Genomic DNA, 19,556 nt, shown 5'->3' with positions numbered 1-19,556 from the left:
AGAGGGGTTTTCTTCAAGCAGAAGTCCATTTAGCTTATAAGGATTTCAAGTACTAACTGCTACCAGAGGTGTGGGCTTTCAGTTCATCTTTTTTTTATTTTATTTTTTTTGTGGTGAGAATAGAAAATGTATCTGATAGGAAGAATAATAAAGACAGCTCTTGGGTGAGATAATGGCATAGCAAGAGGAAATCAGCTCAGACCAAAGGGGAAACGACCTGGCATTTTTATAGCCTAAGATGGTTTGTAAGAGTTTGAGTAGATAAAATATGTTCATGTTGTTGTTCTGCAGATATATTAGATTGACACCAATGGGCTCTTGGATTTTTTTCTTGATAGAGACGTGAAAATTCTAAGCGCAACCAATGTAGAGAAAGCAGCTGTATTAGATGGATGCTGCCTGCACAGTACAGAGCTGGAAAATTCTGACTCCATTTCCAGTCAGTAGAATAATCCCCATTAATTTCAGTGAAGCAGGCTCTACCGAGCGAATCCCAGAAAGGATGAGGTGCTTTTCGTACTGATCACTCCAAAACCCACAAAATGATGTAAAGATTAGTTGGCAAAGTCAGTACGCACCATTGCTCTTGGCACTCTCCTCTCGAGCAAATGCAAAGATTGAATCACATATCTGAGAGTTGGGCACATTTTCATACGGTGCATTGGGTAAATAATGAAAGGTCTCTCTCACACTGACTTTGAAACCACACTTCCCAGCACAAGGGGAAAGTAACGCAGGTGTTTGCACTTGGTAGTTTTGTCTAATGATGTAGGGCAGCCCTTACACTTCCTAACTTTGCCCTCTGGACAGCAAATGCAAACCGTGCAAAGCCAAGCAAGGAAAAAACTCGACAGAATGTGGCACAAAACACACACTGCTCCTTTTTAAGACAGCTTAATGGTGAACTCCACTCTCAACTTCCACCCCTACAGACCAGAGCAGCACTGCGCTCTGTGGCTGAAATCCTGCTCCTGCAGAGTTATGGGGAAAGCACCTGCTGGTTTCAGCAAAGTCAGGATTTCTCACAGTAAAAGTTTACAGTACAGTATAAAGTTATTGGCTTCCGATAGTGTTTCTATAGCCTTTTTTTTTTTTCACCCGGACAAAGGGAGCACTTCTGTGTTTCTCATGCTTTCCAAAGCCCTCCTCCCTGCCTGCAGCCAAACCCCCAGCAGCACCGCAGGGCAGCTGTCCTTCCTGCTCCAAATGCTGCTGAGGAGCACTACCAAAGTGCAACGGCCCGATGGGAGATGTGCATACAGCACCGTAATGCTGAGTGCTACGGGAAATTTACTCCTTCGGAGAATATTATAAAGATACGTACCTGTATTAATTCTGATCAGATCTAAAAATAGGTTATAAATGGGATATGTGAGACACGTTCCCCCTTTGCAAAGGTAGGAGAATATAATCATTTATGAATATTTACCAATGGAACTGATAGTTCTGTGGAAACACACAAAAGCATGTCATTTATTTCTCTGCTTCTGAACTGCTTATGCTGATAACTCTGTCAGAGTCAATAAACTCCTTTTGTTGAGCTGGAAAGATGATCTAAACTACCTGCAGTGACAGACACCGCTTTCAGCCTCCACAGGACTGTGCTAAAAGATAATTTTTATCAGCCACACCTTCGACTACTTTGCAAGATATTATTAAGGCAGGTGCCTTCAGAGACAGACTCAGAGGCTGTTGTCAGTGTTAATTTTCCCATCTGAGCTGTTAGAGGAAAACATGACTTTGTGTCAAAGAACAGAGCCCGACAAATAACATTTACAGCTTGAGAAAGCGTCATGTTTTTGCCAGAAAGATGCCTGTAAGACTGAGATTTTGAGTCAGGTAATAAGATTGCAATAGAAGAGGATTAGTTTTATCCTCCTAAATAAAAGCGCAAACCAACAAAATATTGTACCACTGAAGAGCATCAATCTTGAGCATGTTTGGCAGCACCTGTCTCCTATCTCCTACTTGTTCAGCTTTGCAGATAAAAACTTCTGGGTCAGGTGAGGTTTGAAAGCGTCTGCAATACTGGGCACTGGGATCAAAGAATAAACAGCAGAAAGCCTTATCAATGCTTCCAGCAAATGAAAGATTGCAGAGAGGCTTTAAGAAGACCTTGCAGGAAGAGCAGTCACGACTCGCTGGAGCATTTATGCACTCAGAGGGGTGTTGCAGCTAAGGGATGGGGTCAGGGAGCAGAACCCCCCGACCTGTGCAGATAGGGCAGAGCTGCTCTCCAGGCAGCACTCACTGCCTGAACCTTCCCACCACCGCATTCACAGCGCTCCTCTGCTGGCAGCAGTGCCCCAGCACAGAGCAAACAGGAGCTTAGGAAACAGACCTCCAAATCTTTATGAGATGGTGGCAGGGAAGAAACAAAACTGATTCACATCACTCTTTAATTGGAGCTGACCGTACAGAAAACATACTAATTTCAGCTACAAGTAAAATGCTTCTGTTTCAATGCTGTTGACAGGAAAGATAATGAATAGTAGCAAATCATTTTCACCTGCTTAAAACAAAGCAATTAAGAGTACTTTGGTTATCTCACCTGGAAAGCCAGGCTCTGTTGAGAGCTGTTAAAGCCAAATGTGAAAACAGTTTGCATGAAACATAATTAAAACTATGACCTGTGTGATCCTCTAAAATGTCTCAAAGGAGCCCAGAGTCGGCGCTGTAAGCAATGATTCCTTTCTACTGCCTTTCTTCCTGGTGTTGTTCCAGCTGGTTCCCACACAGACCATTCTGTCCTGCCCAGAAGAAACATTTCTGCTGCGCTTGCCTAGGAAACACCATCTTCCAGTCAGTCCCCATCCTGGAAACACCTCAGCACTTCTCCATGCAAATCATTTTCTTTCTTACTGTCACATTCAGTAAATACAGCTCGACATGTATAGCAACTTGGATTCATTTAATGATCAAAACGCTGAAAATACTTTTGCAATTAATCATTATACTTAATAAAAATCAAGCAAATCAGAATGCTGTGGCAGTTGCTGCACAAAAGGAATGTAGGATTGAACAACATGCACTTATTTTTTCTAAAGAAACCTGTGGTCAACAGAGAGTTTCACACTGAGTCAAAGTACAACAGTGTTTTCTCCTTACTCTGTTAACAAATTACAAAGGACTCCATTACCTGCTCTAACTCTCCCAGCTCTCCTCCTGCCTACCTATGCCTTATCCCCCATGCAGCCCTTCAGCACAGCAGATGTGTCCTTCTGCAGGCAGAGGGAAGCCTTGCAGGGCCCTGGGTTCAAACAAAGTGATCCATTTCCACCGTACAGCTCAGGCGAGTGCTGTCAGGCGAGCATGGAGTCAAAACCCGATCCAAGACCTGGAAATGCAAACTGCTTTTTCAACAGAAAAATGAAAATAGGGGACACTCGATGAGAAAAGTTTGGCAGAGTTTGGATTTTGGCTCAGGTCAATCTCCCCATCAGTGAACTGCCCATCGGTGCCATCGTGCACGTTCCTCAGCAAGCACAGCCCTGCAGCTGATGAACATGGCCAGGAAACCAGGCAGTGGATCAAGACAGACCAACTGAGACACTCCTACACATTAAGAAAAACACAACGGAGCATTTTAAATAATATCCCCTTAAAGCTTTAGGATTCAGCATGTCAGGTTAAAACACACAAATTTAACCATGTTAAACCACAGGCCTCTTGGCATGGAGAACAGGGACAGATACTCCTAATACTTTCACACAGAACGTACGTGTGTGTTTGTTGGTCTGCCTGGACATCGGGGTATGCTGTACTGGAGAGCAGAAGAGAACACACACACAGTGCCCACAGCGCCGTTCCTCCCATGTGGGAAATCTGAATGACTTCAGTACAGCGCAAAAGCACTGTGTGCCACTGCCTTCCTTTTCTTCAGTTTGCCCTGCTCCAACCACCTGGCAGGGAGCTGCAAGTAACAAACAGCTTAATAGAAAAATCAAGGATATTCATGAAGTGCAAAGAGGCTAAGTTCACTGGGATATTTATTCATGCTGTATAATTCTGTAATACCAAATGCCTAACAAAATTATGTTTTGAGCTGCATGGCTCAACAGCACCATTTCACTGTAATCAGTGTTTTATTTTTTTGCAGAAAGTCTTGATTTCAAATATCTCAAAAACATTTAACAGCTGATATTAGTAAGAGTACAGATTTAATACAAGGCTCTCTATTCTGCTGACACGATAAGCATCGTGACAAGGGGTGTAACTATGGCAACTATTTCCCCCTGTTCTCCACAGAGCTGCAAGAGCAGACGTCTCCCTTGATGCAGTGCCAGATGTCCCCCAGGTAAGCCTCAGTGCTGAGTTACAGAGCAGTAACCAAGCAGAACTACAGATCCCAGGGCTGGAACAACTTTCTTTTCTATTTTGTGTTTCAGTTGTGTTTCATAGGCATTTACATGTATTTAGACGTGAGTCTAATTCTCTTCCTTTTTATGCACCAGGCCTGGAAAGCAAAAACATACCTACTTTTTCTTTACTGTCAGAGTTCAAAACAGATGAACTCATCCCAAACTCTCTTGAGACATCTGTCTCAAGAGAAGAAAGCTGCAGCACACTCCCCATACAGTGCCTTGATGGACTTGGTGCAAACCAAGCAAGGAGGTACGGCTGTCCCATGGATGGGGCTTCCTCACACCTGGTTGGAATCTCCTGTCCACAGGCAGGGCTTTGGTAAAAAAAACACTGCTGAGCTACTTGGCAGCACTTACAGTCCTGTCACAGACAGGACTCCTTGTTTTGGTGGACATGGGCTGTAAGGAGCCTGAAACATTCCTTCCAGCTCGGGTGACATCTCCAGCAGCAAACCCAAGCCCATGAGGACTCAAAGGAGGTGAACCCAGAGCAAAGCCTTTCTCCCACCCCTCCCTTCCATTGGCAGCCCCTCACTGCCTGCATCCCGCCCTGCCAGCTCCATGCACCCATCTGTCCTCTATTCTCTTCTATGGAGAGGGTGAGGAAGGGAGTGCTCTCACAGCAGCTCAGCTCATGAGGACTTTTGTTGACAGAACTCCACTGCCACATCCGCTCAATGCTGTTCCTCCAGTGACAGCTATGAACAGACCTCCTCCTTATACTGGAGGGGAAAACAATTTAAGTCACTCATTTAATACAGGTTTTGCACCTAACCTTATCATCCATATAGATTTCATCACAAATGGAAGTCACTCACTTCTAAACCAGATGTTAGATGTCCTTAAAATAAATCCTATCCCCGTCCTTCCCTCCCCGCAGCATGTGACAGCTGCTGTGGTGCTGATGGCTGCAAACCATTTCACAGGAACAGAAGCAGAGCTGCTTCACGGCTGTTTTAATTCAGCACAGAATTTTTTTAAGGAGAAGAGTAAAAACATCTTTCCTTGGCAAACAGGAGGATAAAACGTGTGTCCCAGGGCTGTGTGTTACTGGCTGCCACTGGCCAGAGCTGGGCACAATGAAGTGTGTAAGTGAAGAAATCCCCCAGCGGGACCACCGAGCTGCAGGTAACTGAGTTACAGCACAGAACGGCCACTGAGCAGCAAATTTAAGTGCCGCCGCTGCACTTCACAGTCCATTAGAAAGATTCCCAGGGTTCTGCATCTCCAGCATCCCCAGGGCCTGTCCTTACTGCCCTCTCTGCATCCCAGGCTCTGACCCTGGGCTCTGTTATCCAAAATGGGTTGGCACCATCAGCCGGCGATGGCTGCATGTGAATAACTGATAAACGCAATCAATGGACTGCAATAACTGCAGACAAACTAAAATGGTTGCAAAACAAATGCACGGCCCTCAAAAATCACCAACTGCAAATGAGATCGAGAAAATCTGCAACGATTCTAAATCGGAAAGTCTGAAATTCAGCTTCCTCACTTTCTCTGAAGCCACAGCAGAGTGCAAAGCTCAGTAGATACCTCCTTCCACATTTGGTTTAACTGCTCTCTCCTAAAGTCTCTTTTCCAGCTACTTCTGGTCAAACTGCCCACACTTCCACACACAGCGGCCACATTAAGTCGTGCTTCTGTGCCAGTCTGTCTTTATTGGGCACTGGAGGCCTTTGTATCCAGACGGGTTTTGCCCAGAGGTTACAAGACAGGCAGCTCTTGGGAACAGTTACACTGTATTCATAGCAGAAACAACACTTACAGGAGCGCCCATCCTGAAAGCTGCAACATGCAAATGTAACGTAACGCTTCCCGTTGCTTGGGTGCAGGAGAACAGGATCAGGCCTCAAGCATTCCGTGTCCCCGTCTGGGGCAATCCCAGTGCTTTCAGAGATACTAAGCTGAGAACGTCCAGCCTTACCTCATAATCCTACTTCTCCTTCTTTGGGACACCTCATTAACATCAGTGCAAGGATGGGAGGACAGCAGCTACCATGTGAGAGCTGCAGCAAAGCAGGGCTGCCCTGGTGACATCCACCTCCTCGGGAGGGGAGGTTCATTATAACCGTATGGATGACAAGAGAGCCAAATATCCTTGTCTTTTCACCAATATTACAGCTTAGGAATTTGAAAAATTCTCCCATAGAGGATGTAAGAATTGGTAAATGAGCGAAACAGATAACAGCACTAAGAGATTGTCAGGCAGAAGTGAGAGTGGGGCTGAGCCATGAGGTATAGCAATGCATATGCAAAATCTGCAGGTTGTTCTTCTTCCACATTTCCTGGGAGAAAAGATCACAGAAAAGGACAAACAATAGAACAGAAGAGGAATGCTAATAAAAGAATTAATGCTCATCTGTGTCTCACAGATATCTATCTAGCTACCTACCTTTGTAATAATCAAAGCATCTACAGTCAAGAATAACATGTACAACAAGCACTGTTCAAACCTCACACTAGAAGGTGATTATTTAAGTACTTAAAGGATTCCATCATTTTGCAGTGGAAACAGACTGACACCTCACCTGTTTGCAATCTTGTATCATAAAAGGCACTAGCCAGTCTGCAAAATAATCCCTTTGGGAGCATGCAACAGTGTGGACATATTAAAGCACATCACCAGGACCGGGTATTCTGCAGTATCACAGGACAGGCCCGGTCCTTGTGCATGCAAACAGGAGGGCCTGGTATGGGCTGCAGGCTTTGTGCCCCCCTGGGTGCTGCTGGCTCCCAGTGTCCCACGACACCTTCCAGCTCTGCAGTGCCACACACACAGCTTCTCCAGCAAGATTTCCTGCCCACATAATACCACTAAGTAAAATAAATCTCATAAGTAACTCAAGTCCAACAATGCTTGAAGCCAAAAAGACAGAACTTGGCTTCCCCAGACCTGTCTTCAAGCCTCAGTCAAGCTCTAGTTGCACCAGATTTATTTCTGAGAGGTCTTAAATGAAAGCTTTAAATAACTCAGATTTCTCTCAACCATAGGAACTGTGGTGATGGCATAAGAAATATTTATTCACTGCAATGGATACCCTTCAAATCTTGAAACATCATGAGAGGAGTCCAAATTTGCTGAGGAGAATAATTGCAAGATCACTTGTACAGCTCATAAGATGTTTAGAGAGAGAATAATTCCTGGCACGGCCTGCCTGCTGGGCAGCAGGATGCTGCCACGGATATATGAAACCTGAAGGAAGACATTGATTCAAATCGATATTGAGAGCTTGAGAGATGGGTAAAAATTGTAATGCAAACAGAATGCATAAGTGTGAATTGTGGGGTGGTGAGGGATGGGGAAGGAGGTATGTTCTTGGAACAGTTGTTCTCCTTTCCGTCTTTCAGGGAACCTCATCAGATCTAGCTGGGTTCAGAACATATGTGCTACTACATAAATAATTTCTGAAATAAATACCTCCATTTCAGTTCCTAGATGGAATTTGCAAAAGTATGGGAGTGCCAGGACTGGACAAAGGAGCCCTGCTTGCATCTCTCGACCACAGGCATATCTGCAACAGGTCCTGACCTCTCCAAAGGCAGCTCAGGAAAAGCAGTATGTGCTGATTATGAGAAGAGGGAGAAAAATCATTTCTGAGCTGCAGAAAATTGAAAATAAGAAAACTCACCTGTGGTCTGCAGCATGGCACAACAGCAGAAAATCCATCTTATTCAAAGATGCATAAAAATAAGAACTAACATCAATAACATTTAAAAGATTCTGAACTTTGTTAATGCAAATGACAATTCAATCTGTTACAAAAAGAAACGTTCCTGTTAAGTCTTTCACAGATGCCACCATTGCTGCGAGTCTCCTAGTGGGGAGCAAGCAAAGCCTGGCCGTGGTTTGAAGGACCATCCGACAGAGCACAGTGCCCAGCAGGGAGTCACACTGCCGTGACCCTGCAGTGATGCAGCTGAGATGCAATAGATGTTCTCCATATCCCATTTATTGCCCGGTTCTTTGTGCCAAGTCCAAACCAACTGAAAAAGCACCTCAAGGATCGGTTAAGGACGGCAGGAAAAACACTCAGGTTTCACAATAAAAAGTATCGGAGACCAAACTGGAAAGCTACTGCAGAGGAAGCAACTTATAACCCCCAAATCAAGTTTCAATAGTTCAGCAGTTCAGATCAATAGTTCAGAACACTTACTTTCCTGAGCTAGAAGAAATGGGTGAAGGCCATGTTATTTAAGAACAGATCCTTCTCAGCAGGGGGTGAAAAAACAACTTTACCTAAAAAACTTGCTAAATAAGGAGGTTAATTTGCTTGTGCATTTGATGCCCGAGCTCCTCAGGCATGAAATCATATCATTTGGAATCCATTCTCCAGGCAGAGTTCTGCAGCCAATGCACAGAAGATGCTTCTTTGGATGCAACTGTGCCATGCTTATAAAGCAAGCATATCATAGCTAGGAGAAATGTATGATAAATGTTTATTTCTCAGTAAGTTATTCTAGAATATAAATAGATGTAGTGAAGACCTGTCAAAGTCTTTCACTTATCAATTTTCACTGCGTTTTCTCATTTCTTAGCAGTCGCACTGAACAGAAAATCCTTCAAGTGAGGTTAAACACAGAGCACTATTTCTTGGGATGAAACCAGTGGGATTTAAAATGAAAACGATGCTTCAATCTAGAAAATAATGGCTCTACACTGCACACTCGTAAGGCAGAATGAGCTCTGGAGCATCCTGCAGTTTGGACATGAGGTTGCCAGGTCCTGAGCTGCTGCTGGCCCCATGGGGCGCACTGCCCAGGGGCTGCTCGACCTGTTTGCCTCTTGCAGCACCAGCAGATTGGTTTGTAATCACATCATGGCACATGTCATTATTGCACAGTCTAAGCAATGGCAAGTGTGTCCCAGCAGCACAACCAAGGAATGTAATGACTTCGTGTATCATGGTGCTGCACACACCTCACAAACGATCCCAGCACTTTGCAATCACCATGGAAATTCCTCTGCATACAATTCGAGCAGAAAAAAAAACAAAACAAAACAAAACAAAAACAAAAACAAAAACCAAACAAAACAACAAGAAAAAAAAAAAAAAAAAAAAAGAAGCAGACAAAGGCCTTGGGAAGAGCAGGGTGTGCCCAGGCGCTGGGAGGTAAGTCCAGTGGGTCTCCAGTGCTCTGCAGAGCCTGCAGCCTGCTCTGTGGGCCAGCCAGCCCCAGGCAGCACCCAGAACTCCCAGACCGGCACACGGGGTGAGGTGGGGGAACCCCAGCGTGAACCAGAGGGGATCTATCTGCTCCATGTGAGCATCTCTCAGCCCTCACTGGTAGGAGCACCAGGCCAGGCTGCAGACAGGAGTGCAGCATTTGTGCATTCGATGCTTCTTTGCCTCGTTTGGGTGATGGATGATTGTTTCTCCTGACCCACATACTGCGTGGAGTTTCTCAAGCCTCGTATTTTAATCAGTCTCACCAGTAAAGAAGTCCTATTTGTCACTCAAAGAAAACAGTTTAAAAGCACTATAAACACATCCTTCCATGCATCACGTAGCAGAAATTGATACAGTCAAGCAGCAGTTTAAGCACCATGTTCATACCAACATACAAATATGTTACTACCAAAATAAAGTCAATTTACAACTAAGTTGATGTTTTCCCGATATCACTGCTTTGCTTTTAATGCAGTGTTGTGTTCTTTGACTTCTTTTTGGTTTGTTTTGTTTCATATTACTGGAAAAAACAAATCAAAACACAGCAAGCAGAGCTCCAGCAGGCAGCCCAGCTGGAAAAGGAGCACTCGGGAGGGGAACAGAGAGCAGCGCCCAGCGTAGAACAGCTGCAGAGTGGGCATATTTCATGCCTTTGTTCATGCAATGCAGATCTTAACATTTGGACTAAGAATCTGAATGGTCAATTGCCTTTTGTAGGGCAGCGGATGACAAAGCTACGTGTGCCTTTGCAGATACCAGTTCCTTCCATTATATGGTAATGTTTCATTTATCTTTATAAAATCTATTTTTGGAAACACGTCAACTCTAATGCCTTACATTTTAAACACTTCTTAAAGGTTTTACAGAAAAAGGTGATTTCTCCCAAGATTTACAGTCTCTCATATTTCCCCTTGTCCTCCTGCTCTCCTTCCTTTAGCAATGTCATCTCCATGTAGTCGCCTTTTACTCTTTCATGTTGCATTTGTAATGGCACTTTGAGCATCCCCTTCTCCCCTCCAACTACTCTGTCATATTTCCCTCAACACTCATCACCAACCACCAACCTTCCTGACTTCAGCCCTCGGGTAAGTCAGTTGTTCTGATGCTCACACGGAGCAGCACACCTTAAATAATGCTTTCTGCCGGAGCTGGGCAAGTTAGAATAACAGGCATGATTCAAACACAATAAAAAGCAATTTGAACACTTCACAAGAACTCAAGCTGAATTGAAACTGGAGCTGTGGCAATTTACACCAGCTAAGGTTATTAGAGTCGGGTTTTATTTTTGCCCTGTGACTCAGTGACTCAATTCTAGCAACATTCCTATCTTTGCTGATACAAGTTCCCACCTATTAGGGATAAGCTCAACAAGGTTTTGAAAGCTGTATATCCAGCAGTTTTTTCCAGCCCTGACTGCGCAGCACCACAGTAACCGGGGCAGTGCCTTTCAGACCTGGCCAAAGCCTCAAAGGAGCAGACAAAGCTGGATGAGCACACACAACTGCAGATATGAGAAATAATTGTTGATGGCTGTTAGCTTCTCATTCCCCTAATTTCACTAGAAAAACAGCAGCTTCTGGTTCACAAGGTCACAAAGACGACATCAGCTCAAGAGGTGAGCACACAGACAGTCACAACACTTAGAAAGAGTCAGCCCTCAAAAATTGTTCACTTGTGGTAATTCAGAAGCAGAAGGAAATAAATAGCTTGCAAGCTTATTTTTGGGCAATTTATAATGTAAAAAAGAGTGTTTCCACGCTGCCAGGCAACCCCAAAAGCGTTCTGTTAGCTGTTAGATCTGATCACCATAGTCACATTTTGATGGTTTAGAGGTATTCGAAACAATGTGAAAAAGGAACAAACACCTCCAGAGGGTTTCCTGGGATCCACATCCCACGAGGGGCTGCAGGGCCCACCGGGCTTCTGCCTTCCTGCAGCACGGGGTGAGCACTGCCCACTTCTGCTCTTCCCTTCCTGCAGGACGCCCTTCGTCTGGGTGCTTCAGGCAGTGGAAGTGTGAACAATTTTTAAGGCAGGCTCTTGTTCTGACATAGCTGCACTAATGCACATTCCTCATTTATTCATGTGAGACAATAATTATTTGAGAATAAAGTAATAATAAGCTAGATTTTTTCCTTACCTTTTTGGAAAGCAGGCAAAAGCTATACAGTAGGTGGAAGAGTGTACCAAGTAACAGACTTTTGAACACTCTTTCTTACTGGTGGTATGCAGTCTACAGGAAAAGTAAATACATTGGTATGTACAATGCATCTGTTCACAATAAACTCTTCAAATTTTTCCCTGTCATTGGAGCTGTGATATCAGTCTGACCAAAGAGCTCAGATGAGAGCAGTAATAGCGGACAGCTGAGACACACCAATATATGAAATTAGCTCTGGGCTGGGAATAAAGGAACCAGTTCACAGAAGTTCGAATACCTCTGAGCATGGGAGCAGCTGCTCACAGCAGAGCAGATCTGGTTGAATTTTTTCCTCTCCCCTGAACAAACTCCGGAGCATTTTGGTTCCAATTTAACATTCCCCAGTCCTTCCACATCTCTGTGCTCACTCTTGGTTTCCTCAGCATCACTGACAAGCGTTTTAGTTTTTTCCCATCAGAGAATGGAATAGGCAATGTCACGTCAGTGATGTTAAGAATCAACATGGATGAATACATGAGCAGAGCATAGCGCAGCACGGCAGCATTTGCATAGCAGTGTTTGTACATCTGCAGAGATGTTTGCAACCCACATTTACTATTCACACTTTACTAATGACAAAGTCAATGCCCATTCCCAACACATGGAGAAAAACGAGGACTGACGTGCCCTGTTCTTATCATCGTGCTGGTCAGAGTGAGGAGGTGGCAGCAAGCGGGAAAGCAATATTCTCAAATGGAAATGTTTCTAGAAAAACAGGCAGAGATTTCACTTCACTCCTGGAAATTGAATCAACTGCCACATAGTTTCTACTTAATGCAAAGGAAGGAGAAAGCAAAAAACATAAAACTGTTTTGAAGATGCTTGAGTAGGTATTGAGCCCTGAAAGCACCTGCTAACTTAAAATCCCATAGGCTTACAGTGCTGCTGAAAATCAGATCCTTCTAACCGTACAGACCTTAACCTCCATAGCTGGCACACAGGGACACCAAATCCTTTGCTGCTTCTCACCAGATCTCATTCAAACTCCTCACATCTCCTCCTGCATGCTGCCATTCCCTCCCAGCTGCTCTTTGCCACGAGTGCCCTCAGCCTTGCCATGGAGATGCTGCACACCTCCTGCTCCCTGCACTTACAGTGGGGTGCAACAGTTCTCTTGGCCTCAGAGCTTAATCAGCATAGCACAGAACAGCAAAAGATGAGGATGAATTTGTCCACAGCCACTCTCGTAGATGGTGAGCAGGAAGATCTGCTGGTCCAGCCAATGAGAAGCACAATCTCCTCATTATTGAACAACAGAGATGCTGATTTCCCCATTGCTGTGTTTGGAAAAGTCATGAATTAAGGCAAGTTGCTAAGGAGAAGGAATAATTACATGTAAATCTCAATATAAGTATGGGTTGGAGGTTTTCTCCACAACCTTTTCAAAACCTCCAAAAACATTTCAAATGTTTTCTCACTGTCTGACACACTGTTGCAGCAGAAACAAACACAGAGCCCAGCAGGAGCACCACTACCAGCTCAGCTTCAGGCATGATGAGAAGCATCTGCCCCAGCACAGAAACCCACCAAGGACACACCGGCACAGAATGCACTCATTGCACAGACAGAGCTGCAGTGCCCCCAGATTCTGCTCATCTTTGCTGCACAATGTTTCAGATGCAAACATGTATTAGCAGAAAAAAGCTGTTGAATGAATAAAAGCGCGCACATGGCAGATGGAAAACTGGAATGATTAAGAGAGTGACAAAGTTTCAGGTTGAAAAGAGGGGCCTTAATATATCCCATTCAGCATGAAAGCCCTCCCATGCCAGGGCCTGGGGGCTCAGCCTGTGAAATTTCTCACTTCTGAGACATCCTGAAGCAAAAACTGCAACACAGTGAGTCCTTGCTCCTCCAACAGGGCAGGACGTAGGGTCGCTGCATTTCCAGTGGCTTTCCAGCCATGTTAGTCTGGTTTCTTCTTTTATACTGGCTCTGCAATCCCAGTTTGAGCCCACCTGTCCTAAGCGCAGGGACCCTGCCCACCCCAGGCCATGTCCCCATTCCCCAGCTCAGCTTGCAGTGGGGCTCACAGCCAACTCCGCAAGAGCAAAAAAGAGACTCATTTCAGGTATTCAGTGAACTACTCCATAGATGTACACGCAGAATATTGTCTGATTAAGGGCCTGATTGACATCCCATTGAACACCATGTGGAGCTCCCATCAGGTGTAGCAGTGGTCTGTGGGGGTGGAAAATATACCCTGCTACTTCAAGTACAGCAGAAGTGTATTTCATTTGATTTTCTAGTAGTATATATTAACACATATGCAAAGGATGACAGAATAGTGGTAGGTGCATCATATAATATGAACATAGGTTGATACATGTATCTATGTAATTAATTAAAAGATTAAAAAGATAATGTTCTCTGCAAATTTTACAAACTAAAAAGCCCAATATCTGCAGAAAACCATTTAAGTTAATGACTGCACACGTTCTGACTGGCAAGCTTTTAGAAGCAAATGTCTACTCTTCTGAGTCCCACATGTAAGCCAACGAGACCACAGAAAGCACTTTCCTGTCACCTACTTCAACTTCAAAGCTGGAATGGCATCTCTCCCAGCAGGCTGTGCACAGACAGACTTCCCAGCAGTGCCAACAAACCCTGGTCTGAAGGTGGGATTCTTAGGGCAGAAACTCACACATCATGCAGGGGGGAATCCATCCCTTACTGCCCTTATTGCCTCTTAAAAGCACATCCTGGCATACAGTCTCTGGGTGAAAAAATGATTTTTAATAGGAAATATGGGATTTTAACTGGGCCCTGGTTAATAAAAATACGTCCTTCCAAAATGTAGAAAAGTGTGACTGTTCTTTGGGGAGGGGAGGAAAGAATCCTCTGAAACACCAAATAAATGCAGCTCAGGAGAATGAGACCAGAAGGGGAAACCAAGAGTGTGAAACCCCCAAACTGCAGTCCCACAGGGCAACACTTTTGTTACCACATTGAACATTTCAGCGTTAGAACTTTTCTGTGTTTTTCTTGTGTTTTATGTCTTTAATTACAATTTTTTAGATTTTTTCTTTTCCTTTTCTTTCTTTCTTTCTCCTTTTTTTTTTTTTTTTTTTTTTTTTTTTTTCCTGGAGGAGAAACTCACCCCAACTCATTTGACCAGAACAGCAATCAGTGCAACGCAGTTCAGCAAACACAACTCCCCTTCCCTTTCCCGCTGGCTTTCAAGGCCTGCTTCTCTCCTCATCTTCCCCATCCTCCTTTCCCCCCTCTCCCCATCCAGCACCCACAAGGGCTGCTCTGCATGCAGGAAGGCTCAAACCCAGCATCATAGCAGAAGAATCAGGGATGGAAGGGCAGGGCTGCTTACTGTCAGCCTTTGACAGTCATGCAGTGTAGCAGAGTTCTGCAGCTCCCACTCTGGCTAACACCCTAACACAGAAGTAGATTTATTTCCTTGAGCGGTGAAGGTTCTGTCCAGAGGAGGAAGGATATGGTCCTTCATTTGTTAGAAACATTTCCTCGCTGTCTTTTGATTCTGCCAGAATTGTGAGACAGTTCACAGTTTCTGAAGGCAGATTCTTTTTTTCCAGTTAGAATAAATATGGTTCCACAGAATCATAGAATGGATTGGGTTGGAAGGGACCTTAAAGGTCACACAGTTCCAACCCCTGCCATGGGCTGGGTGCAGGACAGGGGCAATCCATCCACCAGGTGAGCATAGCTATATGATAAGGCACCGCAGAAACAACACACTCAGGGGTGAATAAAGGGAGGAAAAGTGCTGTGTCAATAATTTGCTGGCTGCTCCCACTTTGCTTTGACAGCAGAGTTTCTGCTTTGAGGCAGATATTCAGACAGCAGTTTAATAGACAAGAAGTGGCAGAAATTGCAGCAGCAAATGGATAAATAGATCATGGGCAGGGAGAGGGCATTCCTCCCCATTCAGATCTGTTTTTCATAAAAACTGCAGACATGCCCAAACCTTTCCACTATGCTACAAAGTTGTGCAGCTGCCTCCTTCCTCAGCTCCCTCCAGATTCAAATGCAAATCGAATATATGATGGCCTCAGTATGTAATTTTGTGCTACAGTATACCATGCTACACACATTGTGGAAATTGGAAGCATCTTTTTGATCTGTTTTCCTTTTAAATCAGTGACAAAATCTGCATTCAGTTTTACAGGACCAGATCAAGCCCGTACATGGGAGCCTTCAAGGATGGTGAGATTTTGGCAAAGAAACTTTGCAGGAAACGTCATTGTATCCCAGGTTAATGGGGTGCCTGGGGAGCTCAGTGCCTGTCCCTCCTCCCACCCTGCAGGCTGGATGGTTTGCTGTGGCACGGGCGGGAGGTGCTGCGGCACCCGAGGATGCTGGCACAGAGGAGGGGAAGGAGGAGGTTCCCTCATGGTTACCACATGCTGTGCTGTCAACTGGCATGACTCAAAAAGTGAGGAGGAAAGGGAGAAATTAATACAAACCAAAGCTTTAAGTGCACAAAATCTTTAAGTGCAAAGGGCAAACAACACAGATTCCCCAGGACTCCGGCACCGCTCGAGGTCTCTAACACACACACACACAGCACAAAGGAGAGCTGAGTACTCACTGTTGGGGTCCACGTTCTCACAGAGCTCCGTCTTGGCCTCGCCGTTGGGCCTGTCGCTGGGCTTGTGTGAGAGCCGGGACGACATGGTGGCCGCCGTCACCACAGCCTTGAAGCTGCGCTTCCGCTTCTGCACGTTGAGCTCGGGATGGAAGATGATGATGTACACTTTCGGCATGTAAAGCATCCCCAGGGCCACTGAAGCACTTAGGTTCATGGATATTGTAAGTGTGGTAGTTTGTATGTAGAGCTAGGAGACAGAACACATGAGGCACTATTACAGATCAGACTGGGAAGCAGGCACAGCGCTTACAGCAGAACATGGGCTACAGCCCTGGGGTTCCCGGCAGGAACAGCAGTGCGGCCCCAGCAGGGCTGCTCTGACCCACTGGGCTTCTCAGCATTCACATGGGTGCTGTGGGGCTGTAACACGACACGCTGACCTTCTTAACCATCCAAATAACTTTTCTTTTTAAATGACTTTTTTAATGAGTTTTAACCAAATATGCGTGAGTCAAAAACTGTGCTGCAAAATGCTGTGACGTGCAGCACCCAGCAGCTACCACAGACCTTCAGTGCCTGCACCAACACAACCCCTCTTGCACACTCACAGCACAGCTTCCTTACGGTCTTCCTTACAGACCGAAGAACAGATGTGGATTTCAATAAAACTGGTATAAACTGAAACTTACGTCTACTCTAAGTTATAAAAGAAGAACATTAAATCTATAATAATATGGGTTAGTAAAAACTTACCTTAAAAAAAAAAAGGAAGGGTTTTTTAAATTATTTTTAGTATGCTTTAATTCTGTACAGTTCGTTGAAATAACTCTGCAGACAATACGCAGTGATTTGTGTGCTCCCATTGCTCAGCTATGCTTATTATGAAAAGCTTGCGTATGTGCAAGCTGGAGATCGGCTGCTCCCATGAGATGAGTATTCAAAGGAACACAAGGATTGCCAAAGTACTCTGCAAACACAGAGGGCAAAAAAGCCTTTCTTCTTCTTTTTTTAATTACCTTTTAGAGGACACACTTGATAAGTGAACTATAACGACTATTGTGACTTAAGAGGATATTCTTGAGTTAAAAGGCACAGAGACAGCACAATACAGGTGCAAAGGAGCTGAAAGAAGAAGTGAACTTCCTGCAGATCCTGCTCTAAAGGTAAATATATGGCACATCCATTCACATGCAAAAGTTAATACACACTGTGGGCAATTCCTTCAAAACACCGTTTTCCCTTCTCCTCCTATTCAGTGCTAATCAGTTTGCATTTCTGCTGGAAGAGCTCCATAAATAAATACAACGGCACAGGAAAATGCTGACCCTGCTCAGATACTTCCAAAGTCCCACATTTAGAAAAATATGAATGTCTTTGGACTTGCTGTTATATCTCCTTAACTGCTGCCATCACACCGATTAAGACAACCACTAGAAGCAATAAAGTGCCTAGAGAAAACATAAGAAATGTGCTGTACATGACGTCTCTCTATACCGACACACACAAGCAGAAACTGAAGTGCCTTCTCAACTCCTCTGTGCCCATTATCAGAAGGGAATGACACTGATGTGATCAGAATTCTGCCATGGCTGGAACGTTAGGACAAATCCCATCCCACCCTGTGAAGCAGTGCTGGGCCAAGTCCCTCTGTGCAGCCACGTGGTGAAAAACGCACAGTGATGTTCTGCAACCTCACTTCCCTGGAGAACATAAGAACCCTTACAGAGAAAGCAGGAATTTGGACCATGGGAGGACAAAATAATGCTACTGGCTGAGCACCGCAGCTTAACACAGTGCTCTGCAGGCAGAAACAGCACCTCTGTGTTGGATTGCCAACTTTATCTACTCGACTCCTGTTTCTCCTTCAGCCCCATAGCCAACTGCTCCCTGCAGGAGCTTTGACAAACCTGCCAGCGATGTGACCTGGCGTTGTGTCAGCACAGAGGGAGGAGCAGCAGCCGGCTGTACCCACATGCTGGTGTGACAGCAGCGGAGTCCTCAGAAAGAAGGAGACATCCAGCTGAGTAGGAGCTACTTTGAAAAGCATTACACACCAAGAAGGTTTCAAATGGATCCTCAGCAAGAGAAGTATTTGTTACCTTTGCCAGGCACTGTCTGCATCTTGGAGTGGCTGTTTGCTTTGAGATGTGATGCTAACATCTCTTTTTGGGAACAGAATACTATGCTCCAAGAGAAGAGGTCCCCTCTCTGCCCAGCTCCCTGGGAAATGCTGCTCAGCCATGGCTGCAGCCGTGCCCCCTGTGGGTGCTGGAGCTCAGCAACGTGGCTGTAGCATCCCTCAGCCATTCCCCATGGGCTGCTCCATGTTTGGGCTCCCAGAATGACTTCCCCAGTGCTCCCACCCAGCAGGGCTGCTGTCATCACCATGCATGCCAGGAGTGCTTTTAGCCGGGTGCATGCAGGCGCTGAGCACCATTTCCTCATGCTGCTATGGGGGGGAAGGTCAGACTGCTATGCAGTAATCTCAGCAGCGGGGTCCTCTGCAGCAGCGTGCCAGCAAAGGCTCCTGCCTGGGAATCGCCGATGGGAGATAAAAGGAGAGTGAGAAAAGAGCTTTTGTAGAACAAGGCAGGATGAGTGACACACAATGCTTCTCATGACAAATGGGAGCTTTATAAAGATAAGGAAAACTAAGCGATATCCTTATTATGCAGAACCTTAGTTTTATGTATTTTATCTCTGCTTTGTGGCTTTTACCAGTCAAACATAAAAATGCAGTTTACATGAAACTATTTCATTTCTTATTTCACTTCTTCTGATAAATTCTCTGAAAGCATTTTAGATGAATGCAAATTGGTGATTTAAAATACAAAGAATGAGATTTAACCAACAATGCCGGTCTGATAACTCATACGTACCTTTTACAGATGGCTAGTGAAACCCGGATTCCAAACTGCAGATGAAATTAAGAAATTAAGAAGCAGATTTAGCAAGGGAGGCTCTAACTTGAAGTGAATGAGAACTAGGGCTGACCTAAGTGCTTCCAGTGGAAACCAAAGCTTCCTGAAGTGGTGCTTTTGGTCTTCGAGCCCACTTCCACTGAGGTCTGAAGCCACATTTGCTGCACCATGGGGACAATGCCACCTGGGGGTCACTCACTCACATCCCTCCCAGGCAGGCTCTCATTTTTGATGGATTTTAACGTGATGTTAAACACACTGCCCTTACAGCTACGGGTGCATCAGACTTTGAAGGGCTGCACTGGAGAAATCGAAACCCTAAGGATATCATTCACA

General features: G+C 44.9%; 1 protein-coding gene across 3 annotated transcripts in view; it reads right to left on the bottom strand.

Annotated features, from left to right (window-relative positions):
- The window catches only part of GRM7 (glutamate metabotropic receptor 7), a 224,070-nt gene that overhangs the window by 9,702 nt on the left and 194,812 nt on the right, over window positions 1-19,556 (bottom strand). For 2 of the 3 annotated variants that reach the window (XM_015293175.4, XM_040646740.2), the window contains 2 exons: window positions 16,300-16,546; window positions 11,675-11,768 (listed from right to left, as the gene is read on the bottom strand). In XM_015293175.4, coding sequence (XP_015148661.1) covers window positions 11,698-11,768; window positions 16,300-16,546 — 318 coding nt within the window. In that variant the 3' untranslated portion in view covers window positions 11,675-11,697. Of the gene's footprint in view, window positions 1-11,674; window positions 11,769-16,299; window positions 16,547-19,556 lie in introns of those variants that run through there. The other variant, XM_004944718.5, reaches the window with a different exon arrangement.

This window comes from Gallus gallus, chromosome 12 (genome assembly GCF_016699485.2).
Source record: "Gallus gallus isolate bGalGal1 chromosome 12, bGalGal1.mat.broiler.GRCg7b, whole genome shotgun sequence".
Lineage (NCBI taxonomy): Eukaryota > Metazoa > Chordata > Aves > Galliformes > Phasianidae > Gallus > Gallus gallus.
Note: the sequence above shows the minus strand (reverse complement) of the source record. Positions and strands in the feature narration are given on the sequence as shown.